Genomic DNA, 25,949 nt, shown 5'->3' with positions numbered 1-25,949 from the left:
AGAGAGAAGTGTCTGGAAAGATAGGAGTAGATTTCTTTTTTTTATTTCCCTCTTTTTTTTAAGTAAACTCTACACCCAATGTGGGGCTTGAACTCACAGCCCCGAGGTCAAGAGTCATATGTTTTACCAGCTGAGCCAGCCAGGCACCCTGAGAGTAGATTTCCATATTTTTCCCCCCAACTTTACTGAGAAATAGTTGACAAACATTGTATATATTTAAAATATAGAACATGATTTGGTAATTGTGGAATGATTACCAAGGTCAAGATAATTAACACATCAATTACCTCACATAGTTAACTGTTGTTTGTTTATGGTGAGAATGCTTAAGGTCTATTCTTAGCAACTTCCAGATATTCAGTATGATTAACTATAGTCACCGTGCTATACATTAGATCCTCAGAACTTACTGTTTTTATAACTGAAAATTTATACCCTTTGACCTACATCTCCCTGTTTTCCTCTTCTCCTCCCAGCCCCTGGCCACCACATTTCTATTCTGTTTCTATGAAATCAGCATTCTTTTTTTTTTTTTTTAAGATTCCACATATAAGTGGTACCATACAGTATTTGCCTTTCTCTGGCTTATTTCACTTACAGTAATGCCCTCCAGGTTCATCCATGTTGTCACAAATGGCAAGATTTCCTTTTTTATGGCTGAGTAATAGTATTACATTGTGTGTATATATACACACACATTTTTTTGAATTCATTTATTCATTGAAGGACATTTACATTGTTTCCATATCTTTGCTATTGTGAGTAATGCTGCAGTGAACATGGTGTGCAGGTATCTCTTCGAGATACTGATTTCATTTCCTTCAGATATACATCTAGGAGCAGGATTGCTGGATCATTATAGTAGTTCTTTTTTTTTTTTTTTTTTATCATATGGTAGTTACAATTTTAATATTTTGAGGAACCTCCATACTGTTTTCCATAAAAGCTGTACCAGTTCACCTTCCCACCAACGGTGTATATCAGTTTTCTCTTCTCCACCTCCTTGCCAACATCTGTTATCTCTTACCTTTTTGAAAAAAGCCATTCTAACAGATGTGGTTTTTATTTGCGTTTTCCTCATGATAAGTGATGTTGAACACCTTTTCATATACCCATTAAAATGCCATTTTGGGGCGCCTGGGTGGCTCAGTCGTTAAGCGTCCGCCTTCGGCTCAGGTCATGATCCCAGGGTCCTGGGATCGAGCCCCGCATCGGGCTCCCTGCTCCGCGGGAAGCCTGCTTCTCCCTCACCCACTCCCCCTGCTTGTGTTCCCTCTCTCTCTGTCAAATAAATAAATAAAATCTTATTTTATTTTATTTTAAAGATTTTTATTTTATTTTAAAGATTTTATTTATTTGACAGAGAGACAGTGAACACAAGCAGGGGGAGTGGGTGAGGGAGAAGCAGGCTTCCCGCGGAGCAGGGAGCCCGATGCGGGGCTCGATCCCAGGACCCTGGGATCATGACCTGAGCCGAAGGCGGACGCTTAACGACTGAGCCACCCAGGCGCCCCAAAATAAAATAAAATAAAATGCCATTTGAATGTCTTCTTTGGAAAAATGTTTATTCAGGTCCTTTGCCCATTTTTAAATTGGATTATTTGCTTTTTTGCTATTGAGTTGTATGAATTCTTCATATATTTTATGTATTAACCCCTATCCAGATACATGGTTTGTAAACATTTTCTCCATTCCATCAGTTGCCTTTTTCAATGTATTGCTTCCTTTCCTGTGCAGATGCTCTTTAGTTTGATATGGTCCCACTTGTTTATTTTAGCTTTTGGTGTCTATGCTTTTGGTGTCTTATCCAAGAAATCAATGCCAAGACCAATATCAAGAATATTTTCCCTGTGCTTTCCTCTAGGGGTTTTATGGTTTCAGGTCCTTGATCCATGTCAAGTTAATTTTTGTCAATGGTGTAAAATAGAGGTCCAGTTTCATTCTCTCTCTCTCCCTCTCCCTCTCTCTCTCTATATATAGATATATATAGATTCCTGAATTGAGTTTGTAAGAAATCCATTTATAGTTGACAGAGTTTATATGATTTTGGTTCCTATATACATATGAGGATTGTAAATGATTGATAGTTAAGAATACTTGAAAAGCTTACCTATTAAAAATTACTTTGAAGTAACAGTGTTAATGTATTTAGGATTTAAAAATGTACTTAGGATAAACTTTCATCAATAGATTTTTTATATCACTTTACCATTAACATTTAAGTTTTAGGATGCATCATTAATTTAACATATTTTGAACTTTTTTTTCTTTGCTGACAGATTCTAATAGCCACCATTACCCATCTTTTGCCAAGTACAGAAGCTTCATCTTATGAAATGGATAAGAGGGTAATTTAAATTTTGTTTGATATTTAATGTGTTTAGTAAAATATATTTTAAAATTGCAAAGATACATATATGGTAAACATTAATTAATCTTGTGCTTAAAAATCGCTATAATATGAAATATATCTTTACATTACTTAAGTGTAACTAAATGATATTTTAGTTCAAATGTCAAGTTAATCATAGTCATTTGATAAAGTCTTTGAATCTCAGGATTGTGAGGAACCTTAGAGGATATTCTGTTCATTTATAATTGTCTCACTTTATCCTACCAAATTATGGTCTTGTTAATGCCTGAAAATTAGTAATTCTGAGGAATTCATCATTTCTGAAGGCAGCCATACATCTTTATATAACTGTTATTGGTAGAAAATAATGAAATTTCCATTAAGGAGAGTATGTATAATAGAGCTATGGCACATAGAAGAAGGCATACCCTCTGGCCACAAAAAGTTCTACAGGATTGCATTTACCTCAGTAAATTCATTGTGAGACTCCTTTAACTATTGCAGATATTGTATTTGTCAGTCTAAAGTTTCTATTTGGTTTCTTTTCATAGTTTCCATAGATTTCCTGAATCCGCATTTCTTCATCAGTTATATCTATCTTTTCTTTTAGATTTTTAACATGTTTATCATAATTATTTTAAAGTCCTCGTCTGCTAAATTCAGCATCTGGGTTATTGCTGAGTCTGTTTCTATTGAAATATTTTCCTTTTGACTTATGGATTCCATTTTCCTGTTTGTTCATATGTCTGTTAGTTTTTTATTATATATGAGACATTGTACATAACATGTTATGTACAGAGACTCTAGATCTGTGCTGCCCAGGATAGTAGCTACTAACCACACGTGACTTTAAATTTAAATAAAATTAAAACTTTATATTAAAAACTTAATTTCTTATTTGTGCTAACCACATTTCAAGTGCCTAATAGTCACGTGGACAAATATATACCATTCCCATCATTGCACAAAGTTCTATTAATCAAGGCTTCTCTAGATTCTGTTCATTTCCTCTGAAAATTATTTTATTCCTTTCCATTTTCACATCCCAATCTTGAATTCTGTTCTCCACATCTCAGTGTCACCATCTCTTAATCGTATGATGTTGAAATCTCAAAAGAGCAGAGTTGTTGGAGAAAGATGAATTTCAGTTTTCATTGTGTTGCATGTAAGGAATATTGCCCAGTAAAACCACCAGCAAAGCAACTCCATACCTAAAGTAGTAAATTTGAAGCTGGAAACAAAATTACTGATATCATCAGCACATGAGTAGTATTAAACTATGGGAATGTATATGATCACTTAAGGAGAGAAGTTACAGAGTAAGAAGAGTTATTAGCGAAGTAGAACACCTTGAAAAATAACAGAGCACGGGTCACCAAAATAGAGACATAGGAGGATCCTGAATTTTCTTCCTCCTATGGATGCACCAAAGATACAACTACACATGGAGCAATTCTCTCTGAGAGAAATCCAGAAATTAGTTGAATGATCCTACACATCAGGCAACTGAGAAAATACCCACATCAAAATACATAGGAAACATTCCATGATAAACCCCGCTGTTGGCACAATCAGGAGAGAACCCCCAACTGCCAGGGTCTCTCTGAGGATAGAAGGGTTTAGACCATACATCTAGCACCCCAACTTTTAAGTCTTCCATGCCAGGGATGGGCTTCCAAATCACCTGGCTCTGAAAGCCAACAGGGCTTGTATTCACAAGTCCCACAGAACTACAGGAAACAAAGGAACACTTGTTTAACAGGAGTGTGAGCACCTGCTAATTGCTATTCCCCCCGGGTTCAACACAGAGGGAACAGGCATTCTCTCCCTATAAAGAATTTGACTGCATATTTTCCCAGCTGTTGCCTGAGGGTCCAGCTTCTAATAAGCCTTCATCTAGGTGCTGACTGCAGTCCTCCTGGAAGCCCATTAGAACCAGTGGTCACTTCCCCTGTATTCTCCCTCCATCTGGCTCCAACAATAAAACTAGGTCTCTAGCTTTTCCCTAGAAGGAACTTGTCAACACTAGGTGAGTAGCTCCCAAATCACCTAGTTCTGGGAGCGGACAGAACTTGGCATTCATGAATTCTCTAGAAACACACAAAACAGTGGTGGTTGTATTTGCACCAGCACTCCCAGCCACTGTTTCCTCTGGCTTAGCACAGAATGAGTAAGCAAAAATAGCCAGCTCTGTTTCTCTGTTAGGGGCTAGACTGCATAGCTAATATCCCAACTTCCCTGCTGTTCCTGAAACCTTCCAGTTAGCCGCATCAGGGAGCCAAAGGGGTAGGCAATTAGTAGTACTTCAGGAACGTGAATAGGTATATTGGCGTTTCCCACCCTTTTAGGACACAGCTTGGATAGTCACAGAGGTTTGAGGGACAGCTAAGAGCTTGAACCAGGCTGCTATTTTACCTTTTCAATTAATAAGTATCTTGTAGGAAGACACTTTGAAACTATATAAATATCCTATTATTCCTTAAACCTTTACTAAGTAGTTTTGCTAGCCATTGATAACTCTTATCAGAATTAAATGTTGTTATGATAGTTCCAAATGGTGATTTCCTAATTCTGTCATTACTTTTACATTCATTAGTTAGTTTTCTGTGATAAGGAAGAGTTTTCTCTTACCCCTCTCCATCTTACCAGTGTGGGATAATGATTCTTATTTTATGCAATAGATTATAATCCTTAGTTTTTTTTACTATCATTATTTTGAAGCTCAAAATGTTCCAGATTTAGCCAGTGGGAATGCCCTTTAAATTGGCTTCTTTGTCCTTTTTGTTACGTTCTCCTCATTGTTCTTTCAGTATATCCTTAAATTCTGTCACCACAGAATTTTTCAGACTCATCTTGTATTTTCCCTGCCCCCGTACTGGAATTAGCCATTTCCCCAAGTAACTCTGGTTCCATTGAGTGGAAATAGTATTCTCAAATAAAGATCTAGGAACTAGGTGTTTACATTGTCATTGGGTTGTGTGTGTGTGTGTGTGTGTGTTTAGGCCCTCTCACCAGATAGAGCAAAAAAAAAAATAATATACACAAATATATAATATGTATTTTATGTATATATGTAATATATGCGTATCTGTATTTCTTTGTGTGTATTAAAACACCATGAGTTTACCTTGACACCTCTGATTCCAGCCCAGCACCACAAGGTTCAGTCTGCCCTCCCCCTTTACATATTTGTAACTACCTGCCCTAATAATGAGAACCTAGCTCCCATTATCCACAGTTATCCACAGTATATTTACTTTGTGCAGTGTTAGAAAAATAAAAGCAGTTTCAGAATATATTTATGCCTGTATATAATTACCAAGAGAGTATATAGTTCAAAAGCTGTGTTTAAAAGTTATTTAGGTTACTGCTCCCTCCCCTTAGCCTCACTTCAGTGTGGTTATAGAATTCATTTGAAATACAGTTCAGGTTATTTTTACAGTTTGTATTCCTAAATTTTAGTGTTTTCTCCCTGTTGTTTTTATTTGTTTTTTTAGTTTATGCTTTATCTATTCTTTGTTTATTTCTGCACAAATGAGCAGATACATTTATGTTTTTTTCCACCTTGTTTGTTAAGAAATGTCATATTCTAGATATTCTTTGGTACTTTAGATTTTTTACTTACAGGATATCCTGGAAATTATACATCCATAAAGATCTTCCTTGTTCTTTTTTACAGCTATATGGTATTATTACTCCATTGTGTGAATGTATTGTAGTTTATTCAACTCAGTCTCCTATGTATGGACGTATAGTGTTTTTTCAGAATTTTGTAATTGCAAAGAATGCTGCAGTGACTACCTTTATGCCTGTATATTTTTACATAATTGGAATGTGTCTTCAGGGTGTATTCCTAGAAGTGGAATTGCTGGGTCAGAAGGTAAACAGATAGGTAATTTTGTTAAATATTGGCATTCCCAGAAGCAAATTGTGAGTGTGTTTGCCCAGAGTCTCAACCACACAGTGTGTCTTACTTGGAAATTTTTGCCAATGTGATGGGGGAACAAGGGCATTGTTCACTGTACCTTTCATTTACCTTTCTCTTTTAATAAGTGAAGTTGAATATCCTATTTACTAATGCCTAATTTTTAATTTCATTTTTGTGAATTGTCTATTCATATCCTCTTCCTTTTCTTTTTTAAAGATTTATTTATTATTTTAGTATAATCTCTACACCCAACATGGGGCTTGAACTCACAACCCCAAGATCAAGAGTCACATGCTCTACCAATTGAGCCAAGCCAGGCGCCCCATCTATTCATATCTTCTTATATTTTCTGTCAGGTTTTAGTGTTTTCCCTTCAAATTTTATGTACTAGGGATATCTTAACTGTCATATATGTTACAAATATTTTCTTTTCTTCCCTCCCCATTTGTCTTTTGCTTTTGTTTATGGTGGACTTTTGTTATTGTTTCTTATGGGGGGATCATGGAAAACATTAGTTTTTATGTAGTCGATTTATTTTTCATTGTCTGAATTTTCAGTCATAGAAAGCCTTTCTCTGTACCTAGATAAAGAGGAATTCACCCATGTTTTCTTCTAGTGCTTGTATAATTTCATTTTTTACATTTTTATCCCTCATCCATTTGAAGTTTATTCTGTATGTTTTGAGACGCAGATACCATTTTTGTTGTTTTTCCAAATGAATAACCAGATTAAAAAGTTCTGTTTTGCCCTTTAGTGAATAGTTAATTTCTGAAATTACTTGGGTCTGTTTCTTAAGATTCTGTACTATCAGTTCTCAGACTCTCTTGGTGACAAGATCTCTTTAATACTGTTAAGTATTATTGAAGATCTCAAATGACTTCTGTTCATATGGATTATATAGGCATACCTTGGAGGTACTTGGTTTTGGTTTCAGACTACCACAGTAAAGTGAATAACTCAGTAAAGCAAGCCAAATGAATTTTTTGGTTTCTCAATGCATATGCATATAGAAGTTAGTTTAAACTACACTATAGTCTATTAAGTGTGCAATAGCAATATGTCCCCCCAAAACAGTGTATATACTTTAATTTAAAAATACTTTATTGTTAAAAATATGCTAGCCATCATCTTAGGTTTCAGTGAATTGTAATCTTTTTTGCTAGTGTGGAGGGTCCTGCCTTAGTGTTGATGGCTGATCAGGGTGATTGCTGCAGGTTGGGGTGGTTGTGGCAATTTCTGAACATAAGACAATGAAGTTTGCCACATTGATTGACTCTCTTTTTTCCCCACAGTTTCTCTGTAGCATACAATGCTGTTTGATAGCATCTTACCCATAGTATAGAACTTCTTTCAGAGTTGGAGTCAGTGCTTTCAAACACTTTTATCAACTATGTTTATGTAATATTCCAAATCCTTTGTTGTAATTTCAACAGTCTTTACAGCATCTTCACCAGGAGTAGATTTCATCTCAAGAAGCCACTTTTCTTTGCTCATTCATAAGAAGCAACTCCTTATTCATTAAAGTTTGATCATGAAGATTGTAGCAATTCAATCACATCTGCAGGCTCCAGTTGTAGTTGTCTTGCTATTTCTACCAATTCTGTAGTTACTTCCTCCACTGAAATCTTCAACTCCTCAAAGTCATCCATGAGGTTTGGAATCACTTACTTCTTCCAAACTCTCATTAATGTTGATATTTTTGATCTTTTCCCATGAATCATGAATGTTCTTTATGACATCTAGAGTGGTGAATCCTTTCCAGAAGGTTTTCAATTCACTTTAACCAGATTCTTCAGACAAATCACTATCTATGGCAGCTGTAGCCTTCTGAAATGTATTTCTTTAACAATAAGACTTGAAATCAAAATTTCTCCCTAATCTATGGGCTGCAGAATGGATGTTGTGTTAGCAGGCATGAAAACAACGTTAATCTCATTGTGCATCTCCATCAAAGCTCTTGGACTTAAAATATTCAGTAAACCATGTTGTAAACAGATGTGCTGTCATCCAGGCTTTGTTGTTCCATGTATAGAGCACAGGCAGAATAGATTTAGCATAATTCTTAAGGGCCCTGGGATTTTTGGAATGGTAAATGAACACTGGCTTCAACTAAAGTCACTAGCTGCATTAGCTCCTACCAAAAGAGACAGCCTGTCCGTTGAAGCTTTGAAGCCAGGCATTGACTTCTCTCTAGCTATGAAAGTCTTAGATGGCATTTTTGAATGGAAGGCTATTTTGTGTACATTGAAAATCTGTTGTTTAGTGTAGCTAATCTTCTGGATAACTTGCTGCAGCCCAGATCTGTATCAGCATTTGCTACTTCACCTTGTACTTTTATGTTATGGAGATGGCTTCTTTCCTTAAACCTCACAAATCAATCTCTTCTAGCTTCAGACTTCTCTTCTGTAGCTTCCTCATCTCTCTCAGCCTTCATAGAATTTAAGAGAGTTAGGGCCTTCCTGTGGATTAGGCTTTGACTTAAGGGAGTTTTACAGCTGGTTTGATCTTCCATCCAGACCAGAGAACTTTCTCTGTATCAGCAATACAGCTGTTTTGCTTTCTCAACATTCATGTTTATTGGAGTAGCACTTTTACTTTCCTTCAAAGCTTTTCTTTGTATTCACAGCTTGGCTGTTTGGCACAAGAAACCTAGTTTTCAGCCTGTCTTGACTTTCGACATGACATGCCTTCCTCACTAGACTTAATTTCTAGCTTTTGATTAAAGTGAGAGTCATGTGACTCTTCCTTTCACTGGAACACTTAGAGGCCTAATTTCAGTATTGTTGTGTCTCAAGGAATAGGGAGGCCTGAGGGAGCGGGAAGAGAGATGGGGGAACGGCTGGTCAGCGGAGCAGTCAGAACACGTTTGCTGTCTTATAAGGACATGGTTTGTGGCACCCCCAAACAATTACAATAATATCAAAGATCACAGATCACCATAACAAATATAGTAATCATGGAAAGTTAGAAATATTGTGAGAATTACCAAAATGTGACACAGAGACATGAAGTGAACAAATGTGGTCAGAAAATGGTGCTCATAGAGTTGCTCAACACAGGATTGCTAGAAACCTTCAATTTATAAAAAATGCAGTACCTGTAAAGTGAAGCGCAATAAAATGAAGTATGCCTGTATTTTATCCACTCGATCTGTCTTATGCTGATAGTGGTGTGTTAAAGTCTCCTTAATGTTTCTGTATTTCCTTGGCATCTGTTGTAGTTTTTGCTTTGTAAAGATAGTCACTATGTTATTTGATATATTGATATTCATAAATGTTTTATCTTTATTTTGAACATTTTGAATTGCAACTTTTAACATTAATTCTTTTTGGTTTAATTGTAATTTGCATATTGCATTTTCTGTGTTTCTTTTTCTACATGATATATTTCCTTTGTTCTTTTATTTTTTAAGTTCCTTTTGGTATTCAGGAAATTTTATACTTTGTTCTTTTGATTACTTTTCTGTGTATAGCTTTTTAAAATGTCTTTATTCCCTTGCTTTCTTAATTAAGCTCTTATTTTTTAATACACCTTTTATGTGGTTTGTGATATTTAATGGTATCCTTTCTCTCCTATCTATTGTCTATACGTTAATAAATGAACTTATTTTATTTTTACTCTCTTTCACCTCCATTTTTACTCTATTTCTACATATAACATATAGCATATGTCATTTAAAAATGATTCTTCCCCCCTCATCTCTACCTTTATTTTTTTAATCTTAGCTCTGTAACTAAATATATCAGACACTCCCCATTCTTTTTGCTACTTGGTTAGATGAAATTCATCTTTGTTCTTCAAGATAGTCTCATGAATACAAAATTCCCTGAGTGCTTGTATATTTAAAACTTTTTCTGTAACCCTGATACTTGAGAAACATCTTGGTTATATATAGAATCCTTAGATTCACATTTACCTTAAGTTTTTTTTTTTTTAATGTTGCCTTGCTTTGTGCATTATTTTTGAGAAGTCTGATGCCAGTTTTATTCTCTTGCCCTTGTAAGTTATTTCATCTTTTTTCTAGGAGGCCCTAAGGATATTTTTTTCTTTCTGTCTGAAGTCTTACTTTTAAAGTTTTATCAGGATATGTGTTAGAGTTGATTATTGCAGGTCAGTTTGTCCTGGCTTCTGATGGACTTTTTTAACATGTGTATTTCAGAGACTCCAATTGTATGTAAATTGGATATTCTTTTTCTATCTTTTATTTCAATCATTTTCTGATACTTTTTATCTTTTTCTAAATCTCATTTTTATTCTTTTAGTTGTTACCCCTCTGTTCTTCAGTGCCCTGTATTATTTTATTTATATTTATTTATTTATATTTTATTTTTTTTTCCAAATTTATTCTTCCTTAGGCACCTTATAATTTAGGCTTCATTTCTAAATTTTGTTCTTTTACTTCTTTTCCTGACTTGAAACAATTCTTCCTTTCTTGGTCTATTTCTTCTTAGTTTTTGATTTCTTTCTTTTTTTTTTTTTTTTAAAGATTTCTTTTATTTATTTATTTGACAGAGAGAGACACAGCGAGAGAGGGAACACAAGCAGGGGGAGTGGGAGAGGGAGAAGCAGGGTTCCCGCGGAGCAGGGAGCCTGATGCGGGGCTTGATCCCAGGACCCTGGGATCATGACCTGAGCCAAAGGCAGACGCTTAACGGCTGAGCCACCCAGGCGTCCCTAGTTTTTGATTTCTGATTTAAGATGGGGTTTTCTTTGTCCCCCATATCTAAATGCTGTTTGATAATTTCTAATTTAGATTAGAATGTTGTGTTGCAGTTTTCTTCTGCTTCATAATTGTGTTTTTTGTGTGGGGGTTTCATCAGCTGAATTGCTTAGATTCTCATTTTTTGTTTTCTTTTTATAATAATTTTATATAGATGAAGACTGCTTCATTTTTGTGGGCAAGATTGGTGGCTTGGGATGGTTTACAAGATTCCTACTTCAAGAGCTCCCTCTTCTGGTAGTTCAACAAAGTATAGTGTGTTTATTGTCTTTTTAAGGAGAGGAATTAAAGGACCATCAATTTATTGGATGATGCTTTTTAAGGAGAAGTTGTAGGTCCACAATTTTTTTAAGCTTTTTTTTTTTTAAAGATTTTATTTATTCATTTGAGAGAGACAGAGACAGAGAGAGCACAAGCAGGGGAGAGGCAAAGGGAGAGGGAGAAGCAGAGTTCCCACAGAGCAGGGAGCGGGCTCGATCCCAGGACCTAGATATCATGACCTGAGCTGAAGGCAGACGCTTAACCATCTGAGCCACCCAGGTGCCGCATGTCCACAATTTTTAAAATTTAAGTCTTAAATTTCTCTTTTGCTTTTTCTTTTTACTACATGATTTCCACAGGATGTCTCCCTATTCCCTCTTAAAATTCTTCTCCCCCAAAATATTACCTTTCCTGTGTGTGTACTTTTAAGTCCTTTTTAACCACTCAGTATCTATCTACCAGTACAATTTTTCAGTATTCTCACACTTAGGGTGACTTTTTCTTTCTGGCTTGATTTTTAGGTTTGTACCTAGTTCTTTTCTCTCTTTTACAGTTTTTCCCAAACTGCCCTTGCTCTTCATGGAAGTTTGTAATGGGGGAGTGGGGAAAAGCTTGCTGGGATTTGCTTTGTACTTTCTACCTACAGATAATTTGAAGTTTAGATGTTCTATTTTCTGGTTATACTGACAATATTGGTTTTGTGATGTTTTATTGGTTCTTTTTGTTCTTTAAAAGGAATGTAGAAGTGATTGTAATATATAAACTCAAACCTTTCATTTGTGTTGCATTCCTTGAACAGTTTTAAATAGATGACTAATTGATGTCCTCATTTTAGCTCAGTGTTTTTTTTTTAAGGTTTTATTTATTTATTTGACAGAGAGAGAGAGAGAGAGCGTGCAAGCAGGGGGAGGGGCAGAGGGAGAGGGAGAAACAGGCTCTCCGCTGAGCAGGGAGCCCGACGCGGGGCTCGATCCCAGGACCCTGGGATCATGACCTGAGCCAAAGGCAGACGCTTAACCAACTGAGCCACCCAGGCGCCCCTAAACTCAGTGTTTTTATAGTAATTTTAAAGTAATTTTGGCAGTCCTGTTTTTATTATGTTTAAGATTTCATTGTGCTGGCTCTAAAATATAAGGAAGAAACCCACAATAATACTCGTACAATATTTTAGAATCAGTTAGATCTAAGTAAATATTCATGGTAGAATTAGGATTGATAGTTCCTGAAATAAATTTTGGAAGACAAAAAATAAGTTGGTGAATTTCTGTTAATAATATTAAGGTCTTATTTTATGAGTTTACAATAATAATTATCTTTTGTTGTTGTTACAGTTGGTGGTGTCCTTACTTCTGTGCCTTCTGGACTGGATCATGGCCTTACCTCTAAAGACACTGCTCCAACCAGTCCATGCTGCAGGAGCAGAAAATGATAAAATAGAAAAATCTGTCCTCAATTGCATTTATAAGGTCAACTTGTTTGCTTTATTGTTTATTTGGTAACCAACAGTTTTTAAAACTGAAAGAAATCACATTTCTTAGTATTACATTCTTATTTTTTAGAGCTAGGTATTTTCTAAGAATGTAGATTTATCTTGACCTAAGGATAATTAAAACTTCTTCCTACAAGACATAGTTGTTTCACTGCAGATTTGTGAAAGGAGTCAAATCTTTGTTGAATGTGAGAATCATTAGTTAAATTTTATTCATTCTTCTTTTTAAGAAGTATTAAATTTACCTTGATTGAAGAACTAAGTTTTAAAATGCTTAAAAATTTTGTCAAGCTCTTATATTACCAGTTGACATTTTTTCCCTTTTATTTATCTTCACTGAAAACTATGTTTTTCCCTCATATTTCCAGGTATTACATGGGTGTGTTTATGGAGCTCAGTGTTTTAGCAATCCAAGGTATTTTCCAATGAGCCTCTCTGATTTGGCATCTGTAGATTATGATCCTTTTATGCATTTGGAAAGTCTGAAAGAGCCTGAACCTCTGCACTCTCCGGATTCAGAACGATCTTCTAAGCTTCAGCCAGTGACAGAAGGTAAAATGAATTCACTTCAGGACCATATTATTTCTTGGGTTCTCTCAAAATATGATTTGAGGGCATAGGTAGAAATAATGGAGATGATATATCTTACTTTGTAGTTGTTTACCTCATCATGTATATTACACCAAAGTTCATTTTTATTTTAAGAAATAACTTCAGAAACATAGTTACTAAGATTATATGTGATGACATTCCATTTATACTTCTAGTTAAGTTATTCTGATAAGTTCTTTTTGATATTTTATTTTATACATCATAGAATTTATATAATGGAATAACAGATTTAGCTTTGGAGCCTAACAGAAGTGGTGGTACTGAATTTTAACTCTCATTTACTAGCTGAGTGGCTCTGTTTCCTTATTTGTAAAATGGGGATAATAATATTCATTCCCTCATGGTTGTTTTGAGTACTGAATAAGATAGGATGTGTAAAACCCTTTGCATAGTTCTTGATAGGTAGTGAACTCAGTAACATTTTTTTTAAGCCACATTGCTTCTACATTCAGAGAGTTTACTTTCTGATATCAGGGAAAGATGTAAATAAATAAATATGAGTATAGAAGTAAAACTACATTTAAGAATTATGGAGGTAGCCCAGAGGAACCTAGCAGTTATTGAAGGGTTTTTAAGAAGGTTATATACATGATAAATTTAGTATTAAGAGCAGTTTGAAAACAGTATTTTATAGGAGTTAGAAGATTATGGCCCATGTCTTCCACCTGTTTCTGTAAATAAAGTTTTATTTACATCCGTACTGTTCATTTTCATATCATGATGGCTGCTTTTGTGCAACAACAGTAGTGTTGTACAGTTACGGAGGAGATCATGTGGTCCATAAAACTGAAAATTTTTACTATCTGGCCCCTTACAGAAAGAATTTGCTGATCTTTGGTATGTTAGATTGGTTTTAGGGAGGTTAACCCAGGAGCAGAGAGACCAATGATGAGGCTATTGCAGTAGGCCAAACAAGAGTTGCTAAAGGCTTAAATTGGTTAGATTTCCCCCAAAGTAGACCAAGAATATGAGAAAAGTTAGAGGTTTGAGAGGGAAAATGAGGAGTGTTGGAAATGGTTTAGTTTGGGGTGCCTGTTGATTATACATATGAAGACCACTAGCAGGCAGTTTGTTGTATATGCAGATGTCAAATATAGCAGAGAGGTCATTGTTAGGAATATTTATTTGTGTGTGTGTGTGCGTGTGCACACACATGCGTGCATGCTTGTGTTTGTGTGTGTTCTGAGAAAAGTTGGAAAGGAAGGAAAACTGGGAGAGAGTAATTTCTCAGAAATAAAAACATGAAAAAGGTATTTAAAAGACTGGGCACTGGTATTAAGTGATAGGTCAAATATAGAAAGGCTGAAAAATATGTCTGCTTTAATTTCAGCAGAGAAGTAGGAGGGAGAAGTGGATGGCTGTCGGTTGAGGAGCAAGGAGTAGTTAAAGAAATAGAACCATTTATCAAAAGTACTCTTTATAGAAGCTTGACTGTGTAAAAAAGAAAAGTGGTAAGACAGTGGTGAGCTAAAGGATAATTCAGGGGTAAGGGAGTTCTAAGAATGAAGAGAATTGAACTTTTAATTATAAGCTGAGAAGGAAGATGAGAAGGGGATCATTAGTATGGCGAAGTTCCTGAAGAGTGAGCTAGAAAGTATAGGTGCTAATATTAGCCCTTATCCTGACCCAGAAAGAAGAAGAAAATGGAAGTAAATTAAGGGAATTGGCAGAAGTTATTGAGAGTCCAACAGAAAATGGAAACTACAAAGGTTTGGTTGTACTAGTCAGCATTCAGTAAGGTGGATGTGGTGGAAAAACATAGGAACTATGACTTTCAGAGTATTAGTATATGATTTAGCCGTGGAATTTAGGCTTAGTGAGGATTAAACTGATGCTTAGAAATGTCTAATAAGTTAGAGGAAAATGGAATGATCCAGTGAATCATAAAGTAGATATTGGTGGTAATAAGAAGTTAGAACAGTGATTCTCAAGGGGTACCTGGGTGGCTCAGTCGGTTAAGTGGCTGCCTTCAGCTCAGGTCATGATCTCAGGGTCCTGGGATCGAGCCCCACAACAGGCTCCCTGCTCAGTGGGGAGCCTGCTTCTCCCTCTCCCTCTGTGCTCTCTCTCCCATCTCTCACACACTCTCTCTCACTCAAAAAAAAAAAAGAGAGAGAACAGTGATTCTCAGCCTTAGTTGCATATTAAATTACTGCTGCTCTGTTCCCATCCATAGAGATTTTGATATCTTAATTTGGGATAGCTAGGAGTTTTTAAAGCTTTGCAGGTGATTAATATGCAGCTGAGGTTTATAATCACGGAGAGCATCAGTATGTTAAGACAGCAGTTGTTTGTTTGTTTTTATTATGTTAATCACCATACATTACATCATTAGTTTTTGATGTAGTGTTCCATGATTCACTGTTTGCGTATAACACCCAGTGCTCCATTCAGTATGGGCGCCTGGGTGGCTCAGTCGTTAAGCGTCTGCCTTCGGCTCAGGTCATGATCCCAGGGTCCTGGGATCGAGTCCCACATCGGGCTCCCTGCTCCGCGGGAGGCCTGCTTCTCCCTCTCCCACTCCCCCTGCTTGTGTTCCCTCTCTCGCTCTCTCTCTGTCAAATAAATAAAAAAAAACAAAAAACAAAAAACAACAAAAAAAACACCCAGTGCTCCATTCAGTACATGCCCTCTTTAATACCCATCCCCCCATCCCCCCTTCCCCTCTAGAACCCTCAGTTTGTTTCACAGAGTCCATAGTCTCTCATGGTTCATCTCCCCCTCCGATTTCCCCCCCTTCATTTTTCCCTTCCTACTATCTTCTTTTTTTTTTTTTTAACATATAATGCATTATTTGTTTCAGAGGTACAGGTCTGTGATTCAACAGTCTTACAGACAGTAGTTTTTAAAATGAGTTTTTAAACAGTGGAACCCCTTCACAAGGAGTTTTACATAAAATAAATTTCACAAGGAAGCCCAATTTGTAAAACTTCTAGAAGTAGAGCTGCAGCAGGGTGGAGGCCTGGGATCCTACTGACTTCTCTTCTGCCCATCTCCAAAAGCATTCTCCAAGGGCTCTACAAAACAGAATGGGAAAATCACTAGATTAGTTGATTGTGGTCAAAGAGTAAGCTGTTAAGGAGGAGTTTGGTTTTTAAAGGTGGAATAGTTATAAATGATTAAGACATCTAAGATGTGGCCATGATAATGGGTTGGTGATGTAGAATGCAAGTGAAGATCGGAAGTTACACATCAAAGAAATAGGGCTAGGGTTTGGGGTTGACCACAAGTTGCTAATAGTTTGTCCAAAACACAGATACGGTTGACCTGACCAACACAGGCTTGAACTGTGCAGGTCCACTTACACATGGGTTTTGGGTTTTTTTGTTTGTTTTTTTTACTATAAATGTATTTTCTCTTATTATTTTCTTTTCTCTAGCTTACTTCATTGTAAGAATACAGTATATAATACATATAACAATCCAAATACATGTTAGTCACCTGCTATGCCATTGGTAAGGCTTCCTGTCAACAGTAAGCTATTGGGAGTTAAGGTTTTGGGAAGTCAAAAGTTAAACATGGACTTTCAGCTGCATGGGGGGCAGTTGGCACCCTAACCCCCATATTGTTCAAGGGTCAGCTATATACAAGTGAAATAAGAATGTAAGATATAAATTTTAGCTCAGATATAGTAGAGATATACTGGGAAGTATAGTATAGGAAAATAATTTAGACCATAATTGATATATAGGCAACTTTACGTATTATTTCTTTAGATTTAATATAGTAAAAAGGAGTGTTTATTTTACTTGAAAACAAAGTTTTATGAAAAGATTAGTTGTTTTTTTAGGGTAAAATGATAAAGTTTGATTCAGGGTATTATAGCGCACTTGTTAAACAGTGAAATAAATAGTTTACTTATGTAAAGAGAGGTTTTAGTGTATTTCAGACAAAATCTATACCATTAATAGTCACTGGAGAAGATACAAAAGTAAAGATTTAAATAGATGAACTTTATATTGATACCAAATACTCTTTGGAGTATTATTCTCTAAATGTATTAAGTTGTACCCTTTGGAATTTCTTAAAGATATAAAAGACCAGACAAATGCAGAACCTTTTAGGAACAGCTGTAGGCCAACAGCAGGTGATTCTGTGGTCTGTAGTGACTACATGCTGTGTTGTTGTGTTTTTTTAACGTGGCAAAGTGACTAATCACTGTGCCCTTGTCTAAGGCATGCTTCATCATCTTCAAGTACTTTTTTGGCCAAAGATTTCTAAACATAGAGTGTCCATAATAAGCTCAGTATTGGATTGAACAAGTCTGATTTGAGAACTATTGGCAGGAGTGGCTGTAATTATTAAATTCACTAAATAATAAAGCAAGGTAGTAAAGTTGGCTTTTTGTCAAATGGCAGTAGTCTTATTAGCAAAAAGTCATCATTTGCAGGGTCAGAGTGAAAGGAGGCTCCAAAGGATTCATTCTGTCCTAATTATAGTTTCACCTATACATATTATGCAAAGCTAATATTTAAAGCATTTGCCAAAATTAACTTCCTCTGCATGTTCTATTACAGTGCAATGAATTGCTGCAGCTTTTTATGTCTTGCTGCTTTTGTATGCCATAATAATCTGTAATTATGGGTTTGCTGCAAATGCTGTAGGGTTTGTTTAATCTGACAGTCTGAAAAGACAACCCTGAATAGACTTATTTAAATGAATGCCAGTTACACAAAGCCTTAGAAGCATCGATATCTTCATGTTGCATTTTCTCCTAAAGCTATTTATTTAGAATTTCATTTTCAATATTTAGAGAATTTCATGTATTTTCTTTATATCTAAATAGATATGTAGAAGAGAGATACATACGTTCTATAGTTTATAACTCAAAAAAAAAATCTAAATAAAATTGCCCAGTTAACAAGTTGAGATATTTTTATCCTTTCATATTTATATATATCCTGAAGAGAAGCAGCTTAGGAAAGAAAATGCTGTTACCTACATTTAAAATCTAAATATATTTTTTAAGTATTCTCAGTGTTAATAATTATGACAGATTTGTGAACAAGCTCATTTGAACTTCATTCCCACTATCTCTTCCTTTGAGAAGAGGATGTATAGGATGGACAGGTACCTGGGCTTAGAGGTTTGTTGTAGGTAAAGAGTGGGGCTTGTTCTTGCAGTTTTATTTATAAGTAAGTTTGAAAAAGGAACTCATAAAACCTGTGTTACTTATAATGCTCTCAAAATTGAATGATTTATATTGCTTCTGTTATATCCAATTTTTTATATGAGTTTTCAATTCATCTTTATAAGAAATCTGTATTATTTTTAGAGAAAAATGGGGTTTAAGGTGTTGTATGTGATTTGTCCATGATCACAGCTCAGGCCAGAGACAGTGTCAGGAATTTGTCTCTATTTTGTGATCTGCTTCTATTAAATTACATTCTTTCACTTCAGAAATGCTCTGCAAAAAAGATTCACTGCTTAGAACAAGTCACCTATTTAAGTTTATCACTCAAAAGGAAAGAAGAAGGAAAAAGAAAGAACAAAATTTTTTTCATACATCAAAAAAATTTTTAATGTCTTTAATTATGATTTTTATTACCATTTAAAATGTGATTTAGTCTTATTTAAATGAGCTTTTCAATTGATCTGGCCCTTTTATATGGTACTTTACACTAAATAATACTATTTTGAAGTTACTATACAAAGAAAAACAAATTTTGAATTCATTATTTCCATATGTCACAGTGATTTGCCAAAAGAAAGGGGCATTTTAACAAAAGAGAAAAATATGAAAATTAGAGTTGTGGTAAAGATGGAAATAACACTGAACTGGGAAGCAAAAGACCAGCCTTGTTCTTCTATGGCAGATAAATCCCTTAACTCGTGTACCTACTTGTCCTCATGTTCAAAATGACAGGTATTGGCTAGATTGTGTGTAAGGCCCCTAACAGCGTGAACATTCATTAAATTCTGTTATAATGAGGGAAGGGAAAGCAGACACTAGATTCAAGCCACCCCTCTGTTTCTCATCATCCAGTGACATATCTTATTACTTGGCTTGCATATGGTCTTAAAAATGTAGGATTGAATTAAGGTTAATCATTTAGTGTTATCTAGCGTTGAATAGCTGATTTTCAGAACTAGCCGTATTTATAATTGAAGAAAAACTCAATGTAACTGGAACTTTTTAAGTAAACTGAAAAATATTCATATACATATGTATATAGTCACAAACTTGATTGATAATGGAAGATTAAAATTTTGATACTCTTAACATTTCAAAATCAACCAAAGGCCAGAGAAAACTGTTCTTTTTTAGAGTTGGAGTAATGGAAGAAGATGTTTTTGCTATTAATGGCACAGCTGCTGGTTTCTTGCTGATCTCTGCCTATAGCCAGTGTGTTGGTTCCAACCTTGAGGGCTGTGGCCTTGAAAATGTAACACTTTTCTTTTCTCTTGCCTCTTTTTAAGTACCATATGAGCAGTGCACAAGCTAATGTCCTTATAAACTTTTTTTTTAAGACTTTATTAATTTGAGAGAGAGTGAGAGAGCACAAGTGAGGGAGAAGGAGAAGTAGGCTCCTCGCCAAGCAGGGAGCCCGATGCGGGGCTCGATCCCAGGACCCTGGGATCATGACCTAAGCTGAAAGCAGCCATTCAACCGACTGAGCCACTCAGGCGCCCCTATCCTTATAAACTTTTAAAGTAGGGTTTACTGAGATATAATTTACATAAAATAAAATTTATTCTTTTTTATGTGGGAATTTTACTATAGATTATGTTGGGTGGTTACACAGGTCTGTACAGTTACCAAAATACATCACAAAGTACACTTAAAACTAAGGCATTTATTACATGTAGATAATGCTTTGGTCATCAGGATCAAATCTAGATTTAGATTTAGATCAAATGTAGACTTATTATGGCAGGTAGGCCATAGTATTCCCAAATGATTAAAATCCTTTCAGAATATAAACAATACTCAGACAAGATCACTCTAAGACTATGGTAGAACATTATGGAGACACAGTCATTCTGTAATCGTGTCTATAATTACATAAGACAAGAACACAGTAAACATACAAACACACAACTAAACATCCTAACATGAATGATGAGTACTTCCTTACCAATGACAGCTCTTCCCCTGCCTCCTGGATGAAAAGTATCAAGATAATCGTAACCAAACTGTCTCCACTCCCTGATACCACTTATTTCAGAACTGGCTTCCACATCAGCCCTACTTAGGATCACACTGGCAGTCTTTGGCTAGTGGGCTTTGACAAGTTATTGTCTATCTCCACTTCTTCCTTCCGCCCTTTATTCTCTCTCTGTGTTTTCTGCCTTCTTTTTCCCTTTTCCTCTTCCTTGAGGTCCTGACATTTCAGGCCTCTGAGTGCTATATTCTTTGAGCTTTCTTTTTTTACTCTTTGGTATGATTTTTTTTTTAAAAATTACTCATATGGGTATGCTCTTTATCTGTTTGTTTTCCCTAAGGTATTTAAGGAAGGAAGGAAATATGCTTCTTACATACAACTTAACTGCTCAGACTAGGTCACAATGACCCAGAAGAGTATCTTATAAAAATATAATACATAAGCAGGCCCATAAAATTTGCTTTCCCTTAAAATAAAGTTTTTGTGGCATATACTGGCTATACCAACTCACTGTTTAAATTGATTCTGACTCCTAAAGTTTAGTGAAGGATTACTTTTCTCTGAAACTTTTATATCATTGATAAAAGCCATAATTAAATGACATTTAAGGCATGCTGTCTCTCTGAATTTACTCATAAGAAACTTATCATTTGGATTTCATTGGCTTTCTAATGTGTATACTAAGCGATTTCAGGTGATTTATAATACTCGCGATCCTTCTTTTAAATATGATTTACATATAAAGGCTTAAGTTTAAATTATGACTCCATAAGCAAAACTTTGAAAAAGGGCTTTTTCATAAAATTAACAAAACTTCATCAAAGAGAGTTTTCTTCTTTGCCATCATTCCTGTAGTACAGAATCTGAATTGGAAATACTCATATTTACTCTAATATTTTAATGTGATTTTGGTAATGTGAAGAAATCTCCATTTGTTGTCTAATAATTTCATTGTTAACATGACTTCCTAGGAAGCAGCAGTATTCCCACTCACTTATATTTCTTATTTCTAGTGAAAACTCAAATGCAGCAAGGATTAATCTCGATAGCCGCCCGCACTGTTATTACACATCTGGTAAATCACTTGGGCCATTATCCAATGAGTGGTGGTCCTGCTATGTTAACAAGTCAGGTGTGTGAAAATCATGACAATCATTACAGTGAAAGTACTGAACTTTCTCCTGAACTCTTTGAGAGTCCAAATATCCAGTTCTTTGTGTTGAACAATACAACCTTAGTCTCCTGTATCCAGATCAGATCAGAAGAGAGTATACCCGGAGGAGGTTTATCTGCTGGCCTTGCGTCAGCCAATTCAAATGTTAGAATCATAGTACGTGATCTCTCCGGAAAATATTCATGGGATTCTGCCATTCTGTATGGACCACCTCCTGTGAGTGGCTTGTCAGAGCCTACATCGCTCGTACTTTCATTGTCTCGCCAAGAGAAGCCAGAAGAGCCTCCTACATCTAATGAATGCTTAGAAGATATAACAGTAAATGATGGGATTTCCCTCCAGTTTAAAAGAGGATTTAGAGAAACTGTACCAACTTGGGATACCATAAGAGATGAAGAAGATGTTCTTGACGAGCTTTTGCAGTATTTAGGTATAACTAGTCCTGAATGCTTACAGAGAACTGGAATCTCACTTAATATTCCTGCTCCACAACCTGTGTGCATTTCTGAAAAACAGGAAAATGATGTTATTAATGCTATCCTTAAGCAGCATACAGAGGAAAAAGAATTTGTTGAGAAACACTTTAATGACTTAAACATGAAAGCTGTGGAGCAAGATGAACCAACACCTCAAAAGCCTCAGTCAGCATTTTATTATTGCAGATTGCTTCTTAGTATATTGGGAATGAATTCCTGGGACAAAAGGTAAGAATAAAAGAGAATTTTTTTTTTTAACATTAGTCTTATTCATCTTTTGATCAGGCATTTTAGTTTCTCTTCTTTTCCTCACTAAATTTTATCTACCAATTAGTTCTTTGGCTTTTGGACAGATTTTTTTTTTTTTTTTTTTTTGAGACGACTGAGTTATATCAGGATTCAAGGGAATAAAAAGATAACTCAATAAATTAACTATTAACATTTTCATAATGACTTGTAGAACTTTCTGACTTTGAAATTACAGCTCATATAATTGAAAAAAAAATCTTATTTTTCCAACCTTCACGTAAGCTAATAGGAGAAACTTTTTTTTCTTATAACACTTCTGACACCAAATAGGTGGGTTTTCCACACCAGGCAGGTCCAGCACTAACTGGAGTTAGCACAAACAGATTGAGGGCTCAGACCCACAAGACTGCCCCCCACTTCAGACACAATTGAAAGTCCATATTTCTGACCAACTAGCTATAAATCAGATAACTACCTCCTCAGGTTTGATAATTAGCTGTAATGGCTCACAAAACATTTACTTCTGTTCAGCAGTTTATTATAAAAGGTGGTTAAAGGATACAGATGAACAGACAAATGAAGTACATAGGATGAAGTCTGGAAGGTTCCCAAGTGCAGGAGCTTCTGTTCCTGTGGAGTTGGGGTCTGCCACCGACCCAGCACATTGACTTGAGTTGACTAACCAGGAAGCTCTTTGAACCTCATGGTTTAGGGATTGTTATAGAGGCCTCTTCACATAGGCATGATTAACTATTAACTCAGTCTCCAGCCAGTCTCCCCTCCCCATAGGGGTGGCTGAAAGTTCCAAGCTTCTAATCATGGTTTGTGCTTTCGGATGACCAAGCCCCATCCTGAAGTTATCCAGGAGCACACCAAGCATCACCTCATCAGAACAGAAGATTCTCCCATTACCAGGGAAATTGCAAGAGATTTAGGAACTCTGTAAGATGTTCCTGTCACCTTCATTGCTCAGGAAATAACAAGAGTTTTAGGAGCTCTGTGTCAGGAACTGGGGCAGAGCCCAAATACATATTTCTTATTATGTCACATAAGCCTAACGGGTTTTTTTTGACAAATAACAATATGATCTTTTCTTGTTTGTATCAGAGAAGTTAACTCAAGGTTTATCATCAAATCAGGAAAAGAATCTGTATTTCATTTTTTTAAATTTTGTTTTCTTACACATGTTGCAAAAAGCTTGCAGTTAACACCAAGTATTCATGTAAGTTGGGTAAGAGTTAAATGAAAAGGCATGAGATTTAAATCAGAAGAACCAGGTTAGAGTCATTTAACCATTAAGCTTCAGGCTATAAGTTGAAGAAATAACTCCCACCTCACATAGTGGTGAGAATTTAGATAATGTACATAAAATACCAAGTTGTACACTAGTATAAAGCATCATTATACATTTATTTTTTAAATTTCTGTGATACTAAAAGCTGTAGGGATGTGGAAGACACGACATTATTTAATGTATTGTTTTTGTTCAATTTGTAGTAGGAGGGGAACTCAGGTATCACTGGACAAATAAATCTTAAAGTAATTTAAATGCAGATGAAGCACTGAAATGGAGTTCTACTTGCTTGACTAGCGTTTATAATCTTACTTAATTTAAACCCTTCCATTTATTAGAAGGCAGTATTCTCTGCTTTATGGGGAAGACATGTCAGGAATACAGTTTGCCTTATGGTATGTCCAAATGTAGGTAATTGCCACTCATGTAAGTGCATTCTACTCTCTCTTGCTGTAGGATGGTTCATATATTGGCTCTTGAGAAAAATTAAAGGTGGGAAGCTGTATTTTACCACAGCAAGCATTGATTTCATGAATATAATTTGTACATATTTAGCACATAAAGAATGTATTTGGTAAAATGTCTACATTGCTTCATAGTGTAAAAAATACCTGTAAGGTAACATAAGGAAGAAAGCAAATTCCATCTGGATTACATATGCTTACTTGATAATGATTTAGATTTTGTGAATATTTTATTTCTCATTAGGAGCAACTTTCTTAAATATTTTTAGGAAACTCTTGAGAAGGAACCTGCAAGTACTTTTAGCCATTTTTCTGGATATGAGTTTGAGAAGCTCACAGCATCTGCAAGGAAAAATTGAAGTGATCAATAGATAATGATCCACTGACAGAAATCTATGAGGGCCTTGGTAGAAATAATGACATTTATTCTTTACATTTCTTTTAGGGTCTGTTCTCCTTTGTGTTAGAAGTATGAAAAGGCAAGAAAAGTGTTTAAAAGTTGCATGAGTAGAGTGGAAAGTATTTCCGGGACTGTCATGTCATTCACTGCAAAGGTGATGAAAATGTTTATAAATCTCTCTATTTAGGAGGAGCTTTCATCTCTTGAAGAAAAATGAGAAACTACTTAGAGAACTTAGGAACTTGGATTCAAGACAGTGGTAAGTTGTTGGAGAACCTTCAGATTTATAACTAGCAACTGTCAGCTATTTCTATTTATGTGTGAATAATACTGTATTGTTGACTTTCTGAACAGAAACATTTGATTTACTTATACCTTTAAATAATAAACTTTTTGAAAAAAATGCAGGACTACATTAAACTGTTTGGTATCTTTGAATAGTTTATACCTTTTTAATGCATTTCAGAATTCTTTTGATGGCAGAAATCTAACTGAACTTATAAAATGTCCTTTGGTTTTCCCATAGTTAGACGTTCCAAATATACCCTTTTTGATTAGTCTTGGAGGTCTCAAGTGAAATGACTGGTGAATACAAGCTAGTACATGGGGCGCCTGGGTGGCTCAGTCGTTAAACGTCTGCCTTCGGCTCAGATCATGATCCCAGGGTACTGGGATCGAGCCCCGCGTCGGGCTCCCTCCTCCACGGGAAGCCTGCTTCTCCCTCTCCCACTCCCCCTACTTGTGTTTCTGCTCTCGCTATCTCTCTGTCAAAAAAATAAATAAAATCTTAAAAAAAAAAAATACAAGCTAGTACATACAAAAAATATTAATGGAGCAAAGAACATGGATATAGGTTATTATATTGCTATAAATCTGATTTCTCATTAAGCTCTTGGATATGTACCTGTTTACATTTGGGTTTTGATGTGTAAAATCTTGTTACATCATTATTTTAATGGTATCTAGGTTCTTGATGTATAGTATATGAACAAGACTTCTGGGAAACCAGTACTAGAAACTGCAAAATATTACTTAACTGGAATTTCTGTAAGGTTGACATGTATATATGTTACTTTCTTGTCTAGACTCTAAATAAAACTTATGGATGGGGTTTTTTGGCAGTATAACTAGAAACACATTAATAAAGCAATACTTTGAATACCTGTATTTCTGAGATATCAAATCCACAACCTACTTAATATCCATTTCTCACTCTCTCACATCTTAGTCAGTTGGTGTTTTGTACTTTTATGTTTCCAGTTTTTTGCTTTTTCTGTTCCCACAGTCAGTGTGCCACCCACCTCTGATTTTATTGGTCCTGTCAGCAGACTGGCACATTGTCAGCTATAAAAATGCCATTTCTGACATCCTCAAAACTATTCTTCCACTTAAGTATATATATATATATATATATATATATATA

At 35.5% G+C, this 25,949-nt stretch overlaps 1 protein-coding gene across 11 annotated transcripts in view; it reads left to right on the top strand.

Annotated features, from left to right (window-relative positions):
* The window catches only part of RALGAPA1 (Ral GTPase activating protein catalytic subunit alpha 1), a 247,521-nt gene that overhangs the window by 134,584 nt on the left and 86,988 nt on the right, over positions 1-25,949 (top strand). For all 11 annotated transcript variants that reach the window (XM_032404962.1, XM_032404961.1, XM_032404954.1 and 8 more), the window contains 5 exons: positions 2,280-2,348; positions 12,594-12,728; positions 13,120-13,303; positions 21,483-22,347; positions 24,714-24,785. In XM_032404962.1, coding sequence (XP_032260853.1) covers positions 2,280-2,348; positions 12,594-12,728; positions 13,120-13,303; positions 21,483-22,347; positions 24,714-24,785 — 1,325 coding nt within the window. The remainder of the gene's footprint in view (positions 1-2,279; positions 2,349-12,593; positions 12,729-13,119; positions 13,304-21,482; positions 22,348-24,713; positions 24,786-25,949) is intronic.

The sequence above is a fragment of the Phoca vitulina genome, unplaced genomic scaffold, assembly GCF_004348235.1.
Source record: "Phoca vitulina isolate PV1807 unplaced genomic scaffold, GSC_HSeal_1.0 scaffold7, whole genome shotgun sequence".
NCBI lineage: Eukaryota > Metazoa > Chordata > Mammalia > Carnivora > Phocidae > Phoca > Phoca vitulina.
This window is presented reverse-complemented; position numbering and strand designations above follow the sequence as displayed.